Here is a 19980-nt window from a genome sequence, read left to right on the forward strand (position 1 = left end):
TATAATTATACGGCTTGTACCCAATGACCTGATGTCTGTCAGACATCACCGACTTGAAAATAAGTTGGAGTGATCTTCAGTTAGGGAATGATTCTCCGCCACATACATTGTACATATAACTATTTATTAGACATAAATTCCGTTATTTCATTATTAGATTCCTCTGTTTACTTCGATTAACCTATAAGTCCTCCCAATAAAGACCTGTACATAGCCTTCAGTAAAGGAAACGTTTCTCCACCACATACACCATTAAAGTCATCCATATCTATGGCCCAAATCATAGCACCACCATAACCATGCTTTACTATATATCTCATCTTAAATATAAACAAGAAAACTTCCTTAAAAAAATTAATAAAGGGCGGTTTTGTTTGTAAGAATAATACAGATACACATATCAATATGTTAAAATCTTCTACAGTACAGATAACAGGTTACATATATAGAAGTCGATCTTACTTTTTCTATTAAACTCTGTTGATCATCAAAACCAATCCATGTATCCCCATCTACTAAATATGGTGCACTCTGACCAGTTAATCTTTTAACAACAGCCCCCTGATTAATCTTTAGACAGATCTATAATATAATATTCATCATAATTAGTATACCACATATTCCTCAAGTAATAGCTACGAGTATTATGATATTGTAAAGATATGTTTCTGATTAGTTATCTTCATCTTTATGATTGTCTCTAAGAGAGGAGCATTATGTTCCTTGTTTATGTTGTTATGACTTGCTACACAATTGCCTCAAGATTTCATCTCTGATTAGAATTATCTTCATGTTTCCAAAAGGCTTAATAGAAGCCCATTTGGATGATATAGACTGAAATGAAATGAAATGAAATGGGGTTTAACGTCCTACTGTTTTGCTCCTAACCTGGGCTAATGAAGACGGGCATGCGCCATACAGTGTGCTATGAGGGAAATGTTGCCCGGGCAGCGGCGCTACGGCCTACTCTTATATCGAATTCCAACTGCCAAGGGATTTTTTACGTGCACGCCAATGTGTACACGGGACCTCGGTTTTTCGTCCCATCTGAACATGATATAGACTAAATTGACCATAGTTTCAATAAATCAAAACACACGAGGTTCTAACGATTATTGTAATGGAGGTAATCGGCCATAAATGTGACAATGGTTAAAGTGCTGTATGTGCTGATCATGCTGGCTATGAATCCTTCGGCAATATGATTTTACGTACAGAAAAGATACACATTAAAGGTTTAGATCAAATGAAGGGATCTTCTCTAAAACGCCGATGGTGTAGTCTAGATTGTTACGAGTGAAACATCTAAATAAATTCATGTACGTGATATGTTTAAAATAAAGAAAAAATATAAAAACTCTTGGTATTGACTTTGCACCTCTTGGTAGCTTAAAGTACCACTTTGTTTGGTAATAGAACCAGCTTCTCCTGGACCAGTAATAACAGCTCCTTCACCAGACTTAGATGCATCGGCTAGCTTGTAGGTTTTACCATAGAAAGGAACTCCTAAAACCAACTTGTTTTTAGTAACCCCCATCTTAATCCATCCATTGATTAAAGTATCCTAAAAGTAGACAGTCCAGAGCTCTCGATATATTTGGCGGGTTATTTATATATTTATATATGTTTTTATAATCAATGAAATTGATTAAATTAAACATCATGATTACTTATGTGGTTTTAATAGTCAATATCTATAACACTAAGTCTGATCCACTATAAGTTGAGTAAAATAAGTTTAACTTACTATGACGAGACCATCCCCATCGTTTGATGATCCAAATAAAGGTGCGTGGTGTTTAGCTATATTATCCCAAGTACCATGTAACTCATAAAACATCAAGTTAATGAAATCAAAATATCTAGAAGAACAAGAAGGTTACATTTTTTAAAATGACTACAAACTAAGTTCAACATCAGTTTACATTCTTGTCAAAGCTAAATTCCTATTAATGTTATACGTGTATGGGAATGTTTTGACAAATTTATATAATAAATATTCACCTGGTGACTTCTGGAACCTCATACGTATCGTTTATAGATTCTAGTCTTGGTCCAAAAGCTGCAGATAATTGTAGAGTTGGTTTATCGGATTCGACTCCATCTCTGTCAAATGCGTTTCTAATCGCCTGGAATAAAGTTGACGTTTGAATTCTTAACAATGTTTTCTTTTACTTATAAATTATTCTTAGATGGATATATAAGTGGTGATGATGATGTAGGAAACCGCGCAATTTGGTGATGAAAGAATAATTTCTACTTTAAAAGTAACTTGTGTTTAACAGAAATTTCTATATATAACTATTAAATAATACCTACAATTACATATTGGGTAAATTTATGAACATCTTCTGGAGGACTGCCACGACTGCCCGGAAATTCCCAATCTATATCAATACCATCAAAGTTATGACTCCTCAGAAAGGTGACTATGTTGTTAGCAGCGGTGGTTCGAGTAGCTTCGATGGCAACAGCGTTATGGAAGAGGGTTGAATTCATGCTCCAACCACCAACAGATAACATGACCTTTAAACGAGGATTTTTTATCTTCAAGTCTGTAAATCTTTTGTACCTGCGAAAGAGATCAAATCTTTAATAATTATCATGAGGGGCAATAGTGCGGTGTTTTTGCTAATGCTAAGATTATGGCATTCAATTTTTAATAGGTCGCTACTTTGCGCCATTTGGTAACCAGAAAGTCCCGGGTTCGACCCCGGTGTTGGCCGAAACATTTTCTAGTGGTGAAGGACGATGAACCCGACATGGGACAGATTATAGTTTTTCTGAAGAGATGGAAAGCCGTGGTACCGTGCACATGTTGCTGTACATATAACAGATATCTTGGCAGTTGGACATCAACGATAAGTAGGCGGAAACTGATGTCCAGCTGTGTACTCATTGGTGAGCTCTTAAAAGAATCCTTGACAGTACGTGGGGATAGGCGCCAACGCCAATATTCGTGCAACAATTCCCCCATAGAACACCGTATGCCCGTATCCATTAGCCCAGTTAGTACAAAAACAATAGGACGGGAAACCCCATCGTGAACAGAACTTATACTACAGTGATACAAACCGAATCAAACATAATACATGAACAGAAACCACAGATGGATTAACAACTTCGGGTTACTTAGCGTTCAATCAAAGCTAAATGCTTTACATCACTTAGATTAGCGAATGACAGAAATTCACATTATTACAAATACGACCAAAGCTACTATAGAGTATAAATATAATGGCATATACTCACATAACGGGATCATCATTCCAATCAACAGCTTTTATATTTAAACCACTGGGATCCAAGGTAGCAAACGCAAAGTTAATATGGGTACATAATTGTGGTTCAATACTTTCTGGTACAAATATGCCAATTTTTGGCCTGTACTGAGCCCAGGATTCATAATAGCAGACTCTTCTATATTCATCCCCTAAATAAATGTTTAGCAATTATCATGAGAGGCAATAGTGCAGTGGGGGTTTTTTTCTACTGCTAAGATTATGACATTTAATCATAATATATATGGTTCTTTAGCCGTTTATAAGGCCGTGAATAAATTCACTAAGAATATTCAAGAAAGCATCGAAATATCTAATATATCCTCAACCCAACCCCCATCCCAAGATTGGCCGTGTGTAGGCCTCAAGTATATTATAACATGAATAGTAATCTTACCAGAACATACAGAAATGACAGTTATGAACAACAGAAAAAGTAAAATCTTCATCATTTTTACTACTGAAAGATATATTATGACTAGTAAAATTCACACATGATACACAGAATCATAAATATGGAAGATGATCATTATTAGAATCAAATTAAAACTTCTGATATTTCATTTCTTTATTTCTTTATTTCTTAATTCTTATAAATTTAGAACCTTTTATCTATTACTAATAATAACAAGCATTCACTTACCGAGCTCACGTAGATATTGGACTGTAATTGTTAATAAGATCGATTATATCTATTAGTCAGAGACTTGTGAAAACACCACCTGTATTTTTTTTTCAGTAAAGAAAAGGTGCAAGCGCAAAGTGTAAAGATGTCATGGGTATGGTAATCTGGGAAATTATCAGCAATTTTTAAATCCAATGCTTGATATTTCAAATAATATACAGAACATTTACAGCTTTGATCTTGAATTTTTAACTAAGTAAAAAATAGAACGATCCAAGTAAAAGTGATACATAAACACAAACCCAAACTGCCCCTCCAGTGAAAATTATAATACCAATCCGAAACACCTGAATACGTTCTACACCGTTTTCCATGCGCTACAGTATTTGTTAAATTTCTTTAAGTTATTAAACCAGTAATGTTTTACGCCAAACACCAGAGGGTTACGTGTATGCTATAGAGTAATTTTCTATGGCCATTTATTTATAGCAAAGAAAGTAATATCACAATGCAATATATATATATATATCTGCTTTATTCTTATTTCAATATATTATAATCATTTCAGCCGATTATTCGTGTACCCAGTCCTCTGTTCATTGCTTTAAGTAATGGATAGGTTTCACCACCACAGATACCGTTAAAATCATCTTGATCTATAGACCAAACCATTGCACCACCAAAACCATGCTTTACTATGTATCCCATCTTTATGAAATAAGATAATAATAATAAAAAAAACAGATTTTAAACCATTCTATAATAAGCTTAATACTACAAAATCAGGTGCAAATAAATTTAAGAAATATAGTACTGGAAACTAATCATTTACAAAGTATACATGATTATCAAAATTCTCTTTTATATCTATTAAATTCTACCTTTTCTGTAAGACTTTTTGCGTCATCAAAACCTGTCCATCTGGTACCATCAACAATATAAGGTACTCTCTGATCAACTAATCTTCTTACAGGAACTCCACTATTCATCAACAAACATATCTGTAATTAGATGATGACCTTTTACTTATTTATAAAGCTGTCTGTTTTAATGTTAATTGAAATTCTGTCAGTGGTTATGTAACTGTTTAATGGCAGTATTTAAAGTATACCTCTTGATAACTCAGTGTACCAGCATCGCCAGTTAGTGGACCTTTAACTCCAGGACCAGTTATCTTGTCTCCGATATTTGATTTCGAAGCATCAGCTAGGGTATACGTTCTTCCATAAAATGGAACACCAATGATTATTTTTGACTTTTCAACACCTTTTTTAATCCACTCATTGACAAGATAATCCTGAAATAACCAATCAGAATAGGGAATAAATTTATCTACATTTACCGCCAGACTTTTAGCTCTTTGAGATCTGTATGCACACCGTTTCTAGTTCAACCGATACAGCTTCTCATTCAGTTGCCCTAATTCTGTTTTTTAAGAAACTAGCTTGAAGAGATTTTAAAAAGAAACTAGTAACAGTTACATTATATTGGTAGAATGTTTACCCACTCAAACTAGGGAGATATACTTTACAAAGTAGCAAATTTACAAACAGTTTTTACAATTTACCACATTGATGGTATCGCCCTTTTTGGAAGGGTAGAGAGGCGCATGGTGTCCAACTACATGTTCCCAAGTACCATGCATATCATAAAACATCAAATTTATAAAATCAAAATATCTGAAATCAGAATGAAATTAGTATACAAGCCAGTTTATGCGACATCAGTCTGATGTTATGTTTAAGACCCACTTAAACAATTCTTCTAGAATACATGATGACATAATATCAGCAGTATGACAAAAAATTAATGATAATGACATCTCATACCCCTTGCATGCAGCAACAGTTTTAAAGCTATAAAAAACGTCAGTAACTCACACCACAACCACCACTACAAGATTTTTTTATATCGTGTTCACAAGGATTACTAGTTGGAACGAGCAATTCTATTTCGGTTTGAAATAAATATCGCCTATAAAGAAGACAAATACGCCCCGTTTCGTTCGTGTTCAAAAGCTATAAACTCTAAATGTTTGCACCCGAACAAGCAAAAATCTCGATAGGATACTTCCTTATACCCCAAGGTAAGTCAGAATCATGAGCAGTGGCGGATTAAGCTCCACCAAGGCCTGAGGCGGCAGTTGCTGGAGGGCCTATTTAGTTTTTAAAAAGGGCCTATTTAAAATGGCGTGGGCCGAATTAATTTCGGGTCAGGGCCTATGTTGATTCCCGTTGGGCCTAAACCCCACCCCCTAACATTCATTGTCTAAAAAAATTTTTTTTTTTACAAAATCTTTGGGCCTGAGGCTGCAGCCTCATCAGCCTCACTGATAATCCGCTACTGATCATGAGATTTATTAAATTATACAACCTGGCTATTTCTGGTACTTCATATGAATTATCAAACATTGACGGCATGGGATTGAGAGCAGCTGATAAAAGTAATGTCGGTTTACCTGATGATTTTGATTCTTTGTCAAAAGCATTTCGAATTGCCTGTAGAAAGAATGTTACAAAACAAACAGTGTCAAAGCATCAGTTAGTTTGTATGTAAAGTGAAATTTAAAAACAAGTTGTAATTATTTGTTTGATTTATATATTTTTAGAAACATAATTGTGCCTACCTTTAGATACAAAGTATATTTATGTCTATCAGCGGCGGGACTACCGCGATCACCAGGAAACTCCCAATCTATATCAATGCCATCAAAATTATGACTGCGTAGAAACCGAACTATGTTCTGGGCTCCTGTACGTCTAGACGAATCAGTCTCGACAGCTTTATGGAATAAAGCAGAGCCCATAGACCATCCACCAACTGATAGAATTGCTTTTAGGAGTGGATTTCGTTTTTTAAGGTCTGTGAATCTTTTATACCTGAAATAAATCAACTGCGATACATTTAACGAAGACGGAATTCACCATACAGAGTTCTTTGATGGAAACGTTGCAAGGACATTGGAGTGGCTATCAACTCTTCATCGAACTCTCACTGCAAAGGATTCTTTTACGAGCTCGCAAACCCTTGCCCAGACCTCCGCCCTGTATCACTGACCAGCCTGGAGAACTCACTCAGCCACCATGATTCATAGACATATGGTGAATTACAAATTTTGCAATTCTTAAGTGGAGTACAAACAAGGGGCGCTATTATGTTTCTGTGCTATGTCGGGGATATATAAATCAATCAGGCATCAATGTCTGCAGTAAAAACTACTCTAATATTTTGAGATCTAATGTGGCTAAATCAGACACATGTTGCAGGAAGAAAACCAAATTCTCTAATTTAAAGACCTTTTAAAACGTTACTTAAATTGCTTGACTCAATATTTCTCATTTAGCCAGAACAGTTTACATTTAAATGAGACGTCCAACACAAGTTATTTTTGATTGAAAAATAATGCCAGTGCTGGTTTGTACAAGTTTCGGACTAGCCTTGGTTTTATTGGACTGAAATAAATGATAATGGCTTCAGTTTTCACACGAGTTTGGTTTTCGCTTGTGCCAGATTAAACAGTTACTTATGAGAATTATAGCTGACTTACATTGAAGGATCGTCACCGTCCTCATCAGCTTTTAAACGAACACCAGTATCATCCAGAGTAGCAAACGCAAACAAAATGTGAGTACAAAGATGTACATCTATATTTTCTGGTGTGAATCTGTCTCTAGCAGGTCTATATCGAGCCCACGATTCTACATAACAAACTCTCTTATATTCACCTAAATCATAATATATATTGATTTTGTTTTAAATAAGCAGGTGAGTCCACCCGCAATGAATATGACGTCATTAATAATAAAAATATATTATTTTGTATATATTTTGAAAATGCTATACAACCAGGATAATATGCATATCGATATAAACTTCTACTATTCCATCCTTATAAATGTAAACTTATTTCTCCTTGATGAAAACAGAGTAATTTTTTTAAAACTCATCAGGTCTATGAGAGAGCTTAACATACACATGTACGCATATTCCTGAAGCAATGGCCTGAGAAATCTCTCTCTGGCCATTGCCGGATTGGCTTCTGATACTTGAACTTTTGAGGGCGTGTGTCTATTCTTCCCGTTCAATCAAACCTATCCAAAATACACCAACATGACAGCCCTTCGTTTAATCTGGGGTTTTCCCTAAAACTTTGGACAGTGATTAAAGGTATTAAAAACAGTGGACGTATTGTTCGTCTCCAAACAGTATTGTTTACATAGAACATAATTTGCTTCCATTGCATCATTGTTAAATGGGATTCGCTCTGATCAAACGAAACACTGCGAGGAGTATGACATGTACGTTGTCTATCGTCCGTTAATCTCTTTAATGTGTGATTTCCTCCCAACAGCCGCAATTGCCAAATTGATACGTTACTGACTGCTTTCAAATTTGGTACCAGCTTGTTGGTTTGAGGGTTTGTAAATATCACCAACCTTCAAGGATCAAACGTTACTATTAAATAACCCACCTGTCTTAATTGCTAGTGTTGCTTAGTGCTTACATTATAAAGATAAGTTCTTACCTGAACATACCTGACAGAAAACAAAGATTGGCAGCAAACACCAGAGAATATTCATTTTATATCTGAACAAATAATATAACACAATAAATATAAATACATTGATAATATATATTATAAAATCCTTACTTTCTTCATAGTACTTCGAATTATTTTAAAATGGTGGAAGAAATTTAACAATCCATAAGAATCTATACCATTGATGAGCCAGAATTCATTTGATAGGTACCTATTCGTTAATTTAAATAATAGTTATTGAATGTACTTACAGTGATAGAATAGTAATTAATCTGTAAATATATATAAAGGACTACTTCATATATTAATAATTTTAATACATAATATAAAACACATATACAATATGATAAGATAAGGTAGTTAAATGTGAAAGGAACAGTTGCTGACATATTATTTCTACTGACAGTACGGCTACTAGACACTGACTATAAAAGACGATTTAATTTAGCTTATTTTGCTTTGCTGTTTTATGACAATTTCAATAACGGTTTTTACAAATAATGATCTAAACAATTCTGACATTATAACTGAAAGAATATCTGTTATACACTACATTAAACAGTGTGTCAATTAGTATGTGTATTTATAAATAAATATTCCAAAATTATTATGTTATTGAATCTCTAAATCAGATTCCTAACTTAAAAGTCAAATTCATGAAATCTCCCCTCCCATAGCAACTTTACTCAGAGTTTTAAGGAATAACAAACAAAATGAAAACTGTATTCGATTCACTGCAAGAAAGAATCCTGCTGAAATTACACGACATATCTTGTGGGCTGTGGTCGTTGTTTATATTGGTTTGAAACTAGGGATTGGTCATTTCAAATTGAAAAATTGGCATCTGAAGTTATGTCGACATTAGCTGGTCGCCCCCCCCCCCCCACACACACACATACCACCACCACCACCACCACCATACACAAATTCACCATTTCCCCACTAAGTTAAACATTGAACATTAAAATGTTAACGAAATCAATTGATCATGTTGTTACGGTACCAACTGGTCCATTACCCCCCCCCCTCCCCCCTCCCCCCTCCCCCCTCCACCACCCCGCACCACCCCATCCCACTTAGTTTGGTAGGAAAGTCACCATTACGTTAAACATTGAACATTTTAATGTTAACAAAATCAAATTATCTAACTCATTATCAGTGCAAAGGTGTAACGTCATAAAAAATGATAAATTGTTATCTTTACGAAACAATATCAGTTATAAAGAGGAAGACTGATTATATCAACTAACACAGGTCTATAAAGGTAAGAATTCACAATACTGTACACGAATTAAGTGCATTACAATAAATACAGGAAATGGTTATGCACCTGTACATAGTTGGGTCAATATTTAAAATATATTAAATATTTGTAATTCTTTTAAATTCTGTTTTATATATACAGGTTCCCGCTTTAGAAAATCATATAAACGCTAGTAGTCGTTTAAAGAAACTAACCGAATTATAATAGTTATAATAGAAATCCGTACCATTCTCATCGATGTTTTACATTATGAATATTATAAGATGCAGGTGATAATTTTAAATGGTGAACCCCTCGGTCGCTTTGTATACTAGGAATATTAAAATTCGTATACACCATTATCCACCAGCAGTAACTATAAAATCCAAAACAGACATGTAATTTTATTAGGAACCTTCTATTTTACCTAATATAATGAATGTCCCGATCTTAAGATGTGTGTCTTAATCATATATACAATCCAAATTATCATGTCAACATGTATCGTGTTTTTTTTTATATTTAGCGTATATGCTATGCAATCATTAACAGTCTAATCTCACAAATTGCCAGTCATAATATCTGTCTATTAAACTTCACATATGAAAAGAGGTAGAAGACCTTTTGACATAGGGTAATAGATGTGACATCTATGACAGATACCGCATGTTTGGAATAATGAGTATCTTTTGGTTGAAATAGGAAATTCGTGTGTATCACAAATGAATAATATAGTGTCGAGATCCATGTTCCCAGTTCTTTGAATGAAAGGATTTTAAAATTTAAACAGTAAGGTATGTGAATTTGGAAAGTTTAATGTCCATTTTTGTTATTCTCAGAAACCAATATATTTGTGTAATTTCACAACTAATTAGAATAGTGATATTCAAATCAAGCACAGCAACCATAGTTTCTCAAACTTTTCATTACTTATAAGCAACATCATGGTGCAGAAAAAAAATGTATTTCAAAAGATTTTCCTAATTGAGTATACTCCACTTTGAAATGAAATGAAATGGGGCACGTACTACCTTTTTGCACCAAACTGGGCTAAAGAATGTAACGAGTCACGAAATTCTTGAACACTTTTTTTGCTCCATTCAATATGAGTGAGAAACAACATGCCATATGTTTATCTATATCCCGCTGCCCTAAATATGCAGCCTAATCAAGAAAAATAAGTTATTGACATATTTAAAGATGTATTCCAGCTCGTCTATTAAAAATTTATTTGTATCTGTTTATATGGTCCTTATAATATAATCACTAGGCATAGAGTGTCGTTGTTTATAAAATCATTATAGTAGGGTGGCGTTGTTTAAATGACCATGAGTAGGATGGCGCTGTTTACAATTGACTAGGAGTAGGGTGGCGTTGTTTACAATTGATTAGGAGTAGGGTGGCGTCGTTTATAATTCACTAGTGATAGAGTGGTGTCGTTTATAATTCCCTAAGGGTAAGGTGGCGTTTTTTAAATAAAATAACTAGGGATCGGGTGGCAATGTTTATAAAATTACCAGGCGTTATCTCTATTACTTAGGAGCGGGCGAATGGTTAACGGGTGTGCGTTGAATCAGAAGTTTTTCATTGAGTCAAGTGGCGTGGTTTCGATATCCCGCTTGTATATGACCTCGTAGATTTTCTCCGGGTCCTCCGGTTTCCTCCAACAGCTAAAAATCACTGCGCGCACATGAAGTATTGAAATAGAATTGAACCATATCTTAGTCCCGAAATGACCTAGTTTATGTCGAGTGGACGTTAAACCCCATTGCTTTCTCTTGTACAGAGCTCTGGACACTGTACAAGAATGACCCGGGCTAGAATCTGGCATGGGCCGACAAGACACCTTTGGACAAGGAAAGTGTACATGGGGTGGGGAGAAAACTGGGGTCTACCACTCCCTAAAATGCGTACATTTATAAGATAAGAAATCATGACAAAACATAATTTAGCTTTATTCGTTAACATTAACATTGTTTGGGTTGGCAAATGATTATGTGTTTAAGGTCATGAACATTACCTGTAATGCCCTAGCGCATATGGGTATTATACGTTGTTTTTAAGTTTGCGTACTTGATTATGATCCAGTGTACAAATATTTAATATCGACGATAACACTTTCTCTATCACGATTTCAGTCGAGCAAACACAAAAAGTTTACAGACACTTCATTTATCAAATATTATGACTCAAAAACATAATTTGATACCAAATTTAAATGATATTTAATATAGATAATATATTAGGTATATTTAAAAGACAACGTCATCCTGTTTGAATAACACGAATTTCGGAAATGAACAACCGGGAATGCACCTCTTTATATTTTGATCTATTGACTATAAATTCAACATTTAAATACAGTTTATTTCAGCTTTAGAAACAGAACACATAGGCAGGACAATATTTTTCAGAATTAAGCACTATATATTGCAATATCCATAATTATCCAAAGGTTAGTTCATGATATAATCAAACTTTATATATTTTATACTTTGTAGATAATTTTAACCCAATGTAAAATGTATCTTATAATTTTCTTTCAGATGAAGCTTCAAGTGATTATTTTAACGGTGGTATATGGACTTTGTTTCTTAATAGAAAACTCTCTCGGTGAGTACACAATTTGGGACAACGATGGTTATTTTTCAATCGCGTTTGTTTTATAAATGATAAATCAGTTATTAATGATATGTCCATAATTCCAAATCTGAGGTGCAGAACAGAGGGCCTGACAAGGACAGCTGTCTATTCCTTCGGATGAGACGAAAACCCGATGTCCTGTGTATACACTGGAATGCACGTAAAAGACCCCTTGGCAGTTGGAATTCGATATAAGAGTAGGCGATAGTGACGCTGCCCGGGCAAAATTTCCCTCATAGCACACTGTATGGCGTATGCCAGTCTTCATTAGCCGAGTATCGGAGCAGAACAGTAGGACGTTAAACCCCATTTCATTTCATTTCCTGTTTTGAGATTTTATTGTTCATTTTGTAACAGGCTACAGAAAAGTATGTTATTACACCAACTGGTCTCAATATAGAAAAAGTATAGGAAAATACTATCCTGAAAATATAGACCCAAACCTATGTACTCATATTATATACGCGTTTGCTGTATTAAATAAAAATCAGGTGAAAGCTTTTGAATGGAATGACGAGTCTACTCAATGGAGTAAAGGAATGTAAGTACTGAATTAACTTTCTTCTATAAAAACAAATGTACAACAAAACATTATAAAGCTATTTGTGATCTCTTCAAATGAAAACTGGTATCACGTGGTCTAGAAAGAGTAATAATAATAATGATAGTAACAACGACCTTTTGTTTTATTAAAAGCCCCTTGTCTGTTTACATGTCTTGAATGAGTCATTTATAACAGGTACGAGAGAGTCCAGGCCGTAAAGACAATCAAGCCATCCCTGAAGACTCTATTAGCAGTAGGTGGTTGGAATTTGGCTTCAAAACCTTTCACATCTATGGTATCTACCGTTAGCGGGAGACAAGAATTTATAACAAGCAGTATAACATTTTTAAGACGAACTGGTTTTGATGGATTAGATATAGATTGGGAATATCCCGCAGGACGAGGTAGTCCTCCTGGAGATAAACAAAGATATACAAGTCTGTTACAGGTATATAGCTTAAACATTCTGGAGTTACTCATATTTATTGGGAAGCCAATTAAGGACAATACTTTCCATAGACAAATAACATTCTAAGCTATTATCATCAAAAACATTTTCAGGAGATGATGCGTGCCTTTCAAGAAGAATCGCTGACTACAGGAAAACCACGACTTCTGTTAACAGCCGCTGTTGCTGCTGGCAAATCTTATATTGATGCAGGATATGATATACCAGCTATTTCTGGGTAAGACTAATAGAATATAAAGTTCAAATATACGAAAACATTATTTGAATTTCAGAAGCCGAAGTAAACTAATTATATACGTAAGTAGAACACAAAGAATCGGTCATGTGAACTTCCAAAATACACGAGAAGGGGGATCAGACATTGTAAAACTAGTAAGTCTAGGCATCAGGTGTTCCAGAAGAGTAAGCTTATATTAAACATCCACGATATTCAATATGTTTGAGTGGGCTGCTGATTTTAATTTAGTATTTTATACTTGTGGGAAGTAAAGTTACGTTGCTTTTTTATAACAGGAATTTAGATTTCATTAACTTGATGACGTATGATCTTCATGGAAGTTGGGAAGATCACACTGGACACAATTCTCCTATGTATTCTAGAAGTGGTGAAACTGGAAATAGCAGCTATTTAAATTTGGTAGGTTGACAGTTTTAATTGCCTCCGTTTTAAACTTGTTTTCATACAAACGAACAAATAATAATCTTCTTTCAAGATAGGCTTTGTGATCACATTGTGGATATTTTTTATTAGGATTGGGCAGCAAGATATTGGGTAGCGAATGGTGCACCAAAAGAAAAGCTAAATATTGGTATGGCTTTATATGGAAGAACCTTTACACTGTTGGATTCTGCTAATCAGCAGCTTGGAGCACCAGTTACTGGTCCCGGTGAAGCAGGTCAATATTCTCGAGAAGCAGGATTTCTGGCTTACTATGAGGTAAAATCATTTCCGAAATATCAATAAGGCTCCATCTACCCTTTCTAACCTTAAAGGCTTTCATAAATGAAAAATAATCGATGTTATTTATTTTCACCAAACTTTTCTATGATATTTTTTCAATAAAATCTACTTTTTTGTTTAGATTTGTAAAATGGATAAACAAGTTTATGAGATACCGGAACAAAGAGTTCGTTATGCTGTTAGTGGAGACCAGTGGATTGGTTATGATGATGAACAAAGCATTCGTGAAAAGGTATACATGTATATCTTCTTCTATTTTGAATAACCGTACTATTATGCACAAATTTAAGATTTTTCAAACTTAGGTTAAGCTGCTATTATAAATAATGTTATTATTGTGTTGTTTGTTTACTAGGTTTGTTATGTGAAATCTAATGGTTATGGTGGTGTTATGGTCTGGTCCTTAGATTTAGATGATTTTATTGGTATCTGTCCTGGAGGTCAATTATATCCATTATTAAATGCTATAAATGACGAATTAGCGTCTACAAGATCATCCTGTTCAAGGTCAATATATTTAGTATTTTTAGATGTGGTACATGAACAAATTCTAATCACCTTGGTGTTTCATGGTCTGCATCTTAGACAGATGTTGCAACCCTTTTTTATTGTTATTTCTTTTGAAGTTCATCACAACAACCAATAAAAACAACGAGACAGTCATTCCAAAAAACGGAACAGTTATTCCAAACAACGAAACAGCCAATCCAAACATCGAAACAGCCAATCCAAACAACGAAACGGATATTTCAGTTTCCGACAACTAGACAACAACCTTTTCAATCTCAGCAACCGTCTCAAGTTCTCGGTAAATATATTACAATCCGTATAGTAAAATAATAATACCAATCATAATATGAATATAGCTATAGATAGAACATAAAATGAGACAAACAGTTGATACAAACGCAGTAATAATAGTTACTTAAAACGTCTACAAGGCGACACTAACAAGTATCTATTTGCGTCTCATCCAAGAGATTTTAAAATAGTTCCCGTGTTTAAGTTTGTTTTGTGTCTCTATTTCAGGTACAACAGTTAAAACCAGTACTTTGTCAGTAATACATGATCAATCATGTGTTGATAAAAAAGATGATTTTTATTCTAATCCAACAAACTGTGCATCTTACTATATTTGTGCCAACTCCGTTAAATTTGAAGTTAGCTGTGGTCCCGGGCTCTACTATAATAAATTCAATAAATATTGCGATCGGAAAGAAAATGTGAATTGTTTACAGGCCCCGGCACCACCCAGACAATCACTAACGTCTGAAGAACCGAGTCGTACGTCAAAACAGTTGGAACATAACAACAATGGTTTCCCTACCAACTCCGTAGTGTTACCAGAAATAAGACTGTCAACTCTCCGTGAGTAATAAATATTATCTTATTAAGTATGTTTCATATTACCGTTTGTCATCAGATAGATTATCAAATATCTGAACTATTCAAACAAAGATTTCATATAGCTGGACTCCCTATATGACATAGCCCAATTTATTTTTTTGCTCGGTTTTAAAAGTCCGTACATTGTTTATAGTAGCCATTGGTTAGTTTTACATCTTATCGGAATAATTCGGTTGTAAGTTGCCGTGGTAGCCGAGTACGTGAGGCGGTGGTTCGATCCAGGAGTTGGCGGAGACAGGTCCGTCAGATTTTCGGCGTGGTTTCCCCCTTGCCAGTGGTGCAGGACAAGGTGCAGGACAAGGTGCAGGACAAGGGGTGGGCGGGTGGGGGTGCGGCAAAGGAATCCTTGACAGCTGCGCCCCCTCCAGTTGGTGCAGAAAAGAAGGACGTTAAACTCCATTTCGGTTTCCCTAACATCTAAAGACCCTATGTGCGTAATCATATTATTATAGAAGCGGGCGTTGATTTAAACTAGTATATATTCATAATTTCAAATAAAAGCAGAACAACAAAACGACACATTTGACAAAATAAAAGCTAAACAAATTAAAATGTGATTCATTTATTAGAAACTAATGAACTAGATGAAAGCTTCACTATATTATATTTAGCTCATGAAATTAACACAATGTAACCATGATGATTATGTTAATTCATAATGACGAAGAAAAGAAAATGGATGGTGGTAGAAATATAATAAGCTACAAGGTAGTTGGTAATCTAACAATGTCACACGCTCACTATATAACCATGGCCGTATTGTAAGATGCAACTGGATGTGGGAAACTAGAAAACCTACCTGTGGCCCGATCGGATTCAATAATCATTCCTTTATCTAGAAATATAATAAGCTACAAGGTAGTTGGTAATCTAACAATGTCACACGCTAACCATGACCGTATTGTAAGATGCAGCTGGATGTGGGAAACTAGAAAACCTACCTGTGCACACAGTGGTGGACAGCACGGATTCAATAATCATTCTTTTTCTACGAAGTATTTTATTTTGTCGTAAATATTATGGTGTTGGAAACTATAATAAACTACTAATACCGGTACTATATGGATGACATAACTGGTTATGGTGTTGGACAACTGAACATAAATGCAGTGAACAATACGCTAGCAATGATTGAATTTTATGTTTTATTTTAGAACGCATTGCCAATATACAAGAAGTGAAGAATATTTGTGTACGACGCCGTAACGGTGCCATTATACCCAACATTTCAAACTGTGGACAGTTCTATCAGTGCAGCTATGGTGTTGCCTTTCCAATGAATTGTCCACCAGGGACTCTCTTTAGTAAAGCTGTATCTAGATGTGATTTTACCTATCGTGTTAATTGTTGACAATCCGTTTTAAAATCATATTTTGAATAACATTAATTAGTTTTACAATTCAATGCAATATACATAAAATGTTGGCAGCTATATATTTAAAACTCACTGAAAGACTACATTTTTAAATCATTCTATTAATTGCATTGAAATGGCATTTAACGTTATATAAATTTGTGAACAGTAATTATTAGTACTTCTTTCCCTTCTCATTCATACATTAAATACTCACGATGGAACCATGTAGTCATAATAATTAATAAAATAGTTAAAATGAATTTTATTTGTTGTTTTTTTTTTGTTCTTGGGTGTTATGTGACAACATAAAAGTCAAAGCCCGTCAATATATTTAATTTAAAAAATACAAAATTATACTGTATTATGCTGACTGGAGTATTTGTAGCGGTTACTCTCGACAACTTATATGTCTGTTTGTTGAAATTTGTCAATAATGATGTTGTGTTGATCATTTTTCAGGACCAACAGAGTTTTGTAGCAGACGTTCAGATGGGCTCTACAGGGATCCTTATAATTGTTCCAAGTACTACCAGTGTTCATTTTCACAGACCCACCACATGTCTTGTGGACCATCAACGGTGTTCAATGAAGAGATGGGATATTGCGATCATCCATACAATGTGCCAAATTGCAATTAAACGAAATATAATATCTTTATTTTGATTATTTATAAGATAAATACATACAGTAGAAGTCCCTTTTATGATTAATATTTTATTGTTATTATTTAATAATTGTATTGGTTTAAATTGTTTAAAATAAATACAAGAATATTTACAGTATGACTTCAATTCTAGAATGGTGGAAAAAAGATCCAATGTAGGTTATACTATAGCGAGAAAGGGTAGGGGCTGCTGGCAAATGACATCGATGACACTAGCCTAGATTAGCCTATAGACGACAAAAAGAATTGCTAAACATATTGTGTCAAATACCGTCTACGGATTTGGTAAAATAGTTTGTACTGATTTGGTCAAATATCGTGTACCTTGTACCGGTTTGGTAAAATATATTTTCTAAAATTGGTTGCCCGCATTCTAAAATCTACTGCAATTTCCGTGTGAATTCAAGTAGCTGACGTCACATTTTTTTTGTTATCTCCATGGTACCACTTTCCAATCTCGATTAACTGCATAATCTATTTGATTTGTGGACTACTGAGGTTACGCAATTGACACAATATACCAAAACACCCCTAAAAATTCAGTTAGTAAAGCATCGCCATCCTAGATTAAACATACATTATGCAAGAGCTAAATCTGCCTATTGCAAGTCTTTCTTTAGGCCTGAAACTGTAATATAGCACGAGTAAAGTGTCCGGGGAAAGTCATAAAAAATATGCCTTTCAGAATCAAAATCGTCAGAATCTCCACGGGGCTTTGGGATGAGCCTTATAAAACTTCACTAAAGTTTTGAAACTTAAAATTAGCCTAATATCAAACATTTGTTAGTCACTCTACTCCACGCTCTCCAAGTGTTAATAATCATGCAACTACAATCAAACCAGCATGCACCATCCACACACACACATATATATAAGAAATCCCTGGGAAAGTAATCTTAATAAAACACTAAAGAGAGTGGTTGCAGGATTTTGACTATTTAACAAGCACCAACATATGTGTAGATCATCCTATTTTAAACCTACCCGAGCAGGTTTAAGCTGTTAGTGTCGAGGGACAATCAAGGGGATAATTATGTACAATATCTGGATGTTTAAACACATTATCCGCAAGGATAGGGATAAGACAGATTATGTAAATGAGATTTGAATAAGCTAGATAAATAACGAACAATTAAAAACATCAATTATACTTTACTTGTTTACCAAATGTGACAACAAAGTAAATATTTACCATTGAAATATAAACTCGCAGAGTTTACATTTTACAATTTTCATCATAAATTTGTATAACTTAATATTAAATTCTATAATCGCCTTTTAAGGCAAGCCGTGTGCAATTCTAACGGTTTATGTTTATTGACACCAAATATCAAGTTTCAAAAACATTTACAAAAGGTTATGCGAATCCTCTCTCTTCCTACTCACCTGCAGTTGACCCGTCCCCAATGTCTTGTGAACAGTCTACCAGTTAAACTTATTTTTCAAATTTGCTTGGTCTGTTCTCAACGGAATTGACACAATATACCCCCCCCCCCTAAAAATTGCAACTGATATCGACAGTTAATATATTAGAACGTGGCATTACTCAAATGTTTTAACTCAACATATGTAGGTGCCTGCTATATACGTTTAACATAAGATGGCGCATGGCAATCAGAGAAAAATAAATATACATGTATTAATAAACACAAACTATTTAAAGATTGTATATAATATCAGAGGTTGAAGACGGGTATGTATACTGTCGTATCTTTGTAAATAATGGACTTAAGAGGTACATAAATCGCTCAATTTTTACCGACCACACCTCTTGCTAAAATCACTGATAGGTTAAATATTAGTACTTGTGATTTTATTAAGTAGGGTAAATGAATTATCTATCTATCATACACATGTAATTCTCACATAACTTATCTTAAATACCTCACAACAAAACAACATCTGGCTTTGGTAAGTAATCATAAAACTAAAATATCTAAATCTACTTACGGTGGCATTTAGACTTCGTGAGTGCATACATTTTATTTTTATTGCTGTTTTGTTGGGTTTTTTTTCGTATATTTGTATTAATATATTGTCAATATTTTGTTTGACCTGTCTCATTTTTGTAGTGTAACATTTTCTATTTGGCGCGACAATATGTTTATTCCTTGGAAGGCTGGCCACATTTAGAGTCTCTAAACTATAATATGTGACATGGCACAGTAAAGTCAGTAAGCTTACCTTTTCCAGAACATTGGGTTTATCTGTGAGAGGTATATTTCCCCGTGAAATGTTCGCGTAGC

General features: G+C 34.4%; 3 protein-coding genes across 3 annotated transcripts; 1 reads left to right on the forward strand and 2 right to left on the reverse strand.

The window, feature by feature from the left end:
* Window positions 1-133: 133 nt before the first annotated feature.
* Window positions 134-3453, reverse strand: LOC126812079 (acidic mammalian chitinase). Its single transcript, XM_050538260.2, has 7 exons — window positions 3253-3453; window positions 2320-2572; window positions 2005-2129; window positions 1748-1862; window positions 1379-1564; window positions 463-582; window positions 134-320 (listed from the first exon to the last, which is right to left on the reverse strand). Coding segments are annotated over exons 1-7 (945 nt in total). The 5' UTR covers window positions 3255-3453; the 3' UTR covers window positions 134-176.
* Window positions 3454-4419: 966 nt separating this feature from the next.
* On the reverse strand, window positions 4420-8493 carry LOC126812077 (chitotriosidase-1). The gene is made up of 8 exons (XM_050538258.1): window positions 8432-8493; window positions 7454-7631; window positions 6533-6785; window positions 6280-6404; window positions 5474-5585; window positions 5018-5203; window positions 4788-4907; window positions 4420-4614 (listed from the first exon to the last, which is right to left on the reverse strand). Exons 1-8 carry the CDS (start codon window positions 8484-8486, stop codon window positions 4471-4473), a joined length of 1173 nt encoding a protein of 390 aa, XP_050394215.1. The 5' UTR covers window positions 8487-8493; the 3' UTR covers window positions 4420-4470.
* A 3743-nt stretch (window positions 8494-12236) lies between these two features.
* On the forward strand, window positions 12237-17783 carry LOC126812071 (chitotriosidase-1). Its single transcript, XM_050538246.2, has 11 exons — window positions 12237-12302; window positions 12690-12873; window positions 13072-13324; window positions 13438-13562; window positions 13859-13982; window positions 14097-14282; window positions 14428-14538; window positions 14662-14813; window positions 14933-15114; window positions 15336-15674; window positions 17530-17783. Coding segments are annotated over exons 2-11 (1653 nt in total). The 5' UTR covers window positions 12237-12302; window positions 12690-12871; the 3' UTR covers window positions 17709-17783.
* Window positions 17784-19980: the final 2197 nt, after the last annotated feature.

The sequence above is a fragment of the Patella vulgata genome, chromosome 2 (genome assembly GCF_932274485.2).
Source record: "Patella vulgata chromosome 2, xgPatVulg1.2, whole genome shotgun sequence".
Classification (NCBI taxonomy): domain Eukaryota; kingdom Metazoa; phylum Mollusca; class Gastropoda; family Patellidae; genus Patella; species Patella vulgata.

What these genes read in the sequence shown, in the direction of transcription:
- LOC126812079 (XM_050538260.2), bottom strand. An exon ending in GAGGTTCCAGAAGTCACCAG is followed by an intron (nt 1,863 to 2,004) that starts GTGAATATTTAT and finishes TTGTTCTTCTAG; the next exon opens with ATATTTTGATTTCATTAACT. An exon ending in ATGGGGATGGTCTCGTCATA is followed by an intron (nt 1,565 to 1,747) that starts GTAAGTTAAACT and finishes GTCTACTTTTAG; the next exon opens with GATACTTTAATCAATGGATG.
- LOC126812071 (XM_050538246.2), top strand. An exon ending in ACAAGATCATCCTGTTCAAG is followed by an intron (nt 14,814 to 14,932) that starts GTCAATATATTT and finishes TTTCTTTTGAAG; the next exon opens with TTCATCACAACAACCAATAA. An exon ending in AATAAGACTGTCAACTCTCC is followed by an intron (nt 15,675 to 17,529) that starts GTGAGTAATAAA and finishes ATCATTTTTCAG; the next exon opens with GACCAACAGAGTTTTGTAGC.
- LOC126812077 (XM_050538258.1), bottom strand. Translation starts at nt 8,486, where the DNA reads ATGAATATTCTCTGGTGTTTGCTGCCAATCTTTGTTTTCTGTCAGGTA. An exon ending in TTTCTGTCAGGTATGTTCAG is followed by an intron (nt 7,632 to 8,431) that starts GTAAGAACTTAT and finishes ATTATGATTTAG; the next exon opens with GTGAATATAAGAGAGTTTGT. An exon ending in AATATACTTTGTATCTAAAG is followed by an intron (nt 6,405 to 6,532) that starts GTAGGCACAATT and finishes TTCTTTCTACAG; the next exon opens with GCAATTCGAAATGCTTTTGA.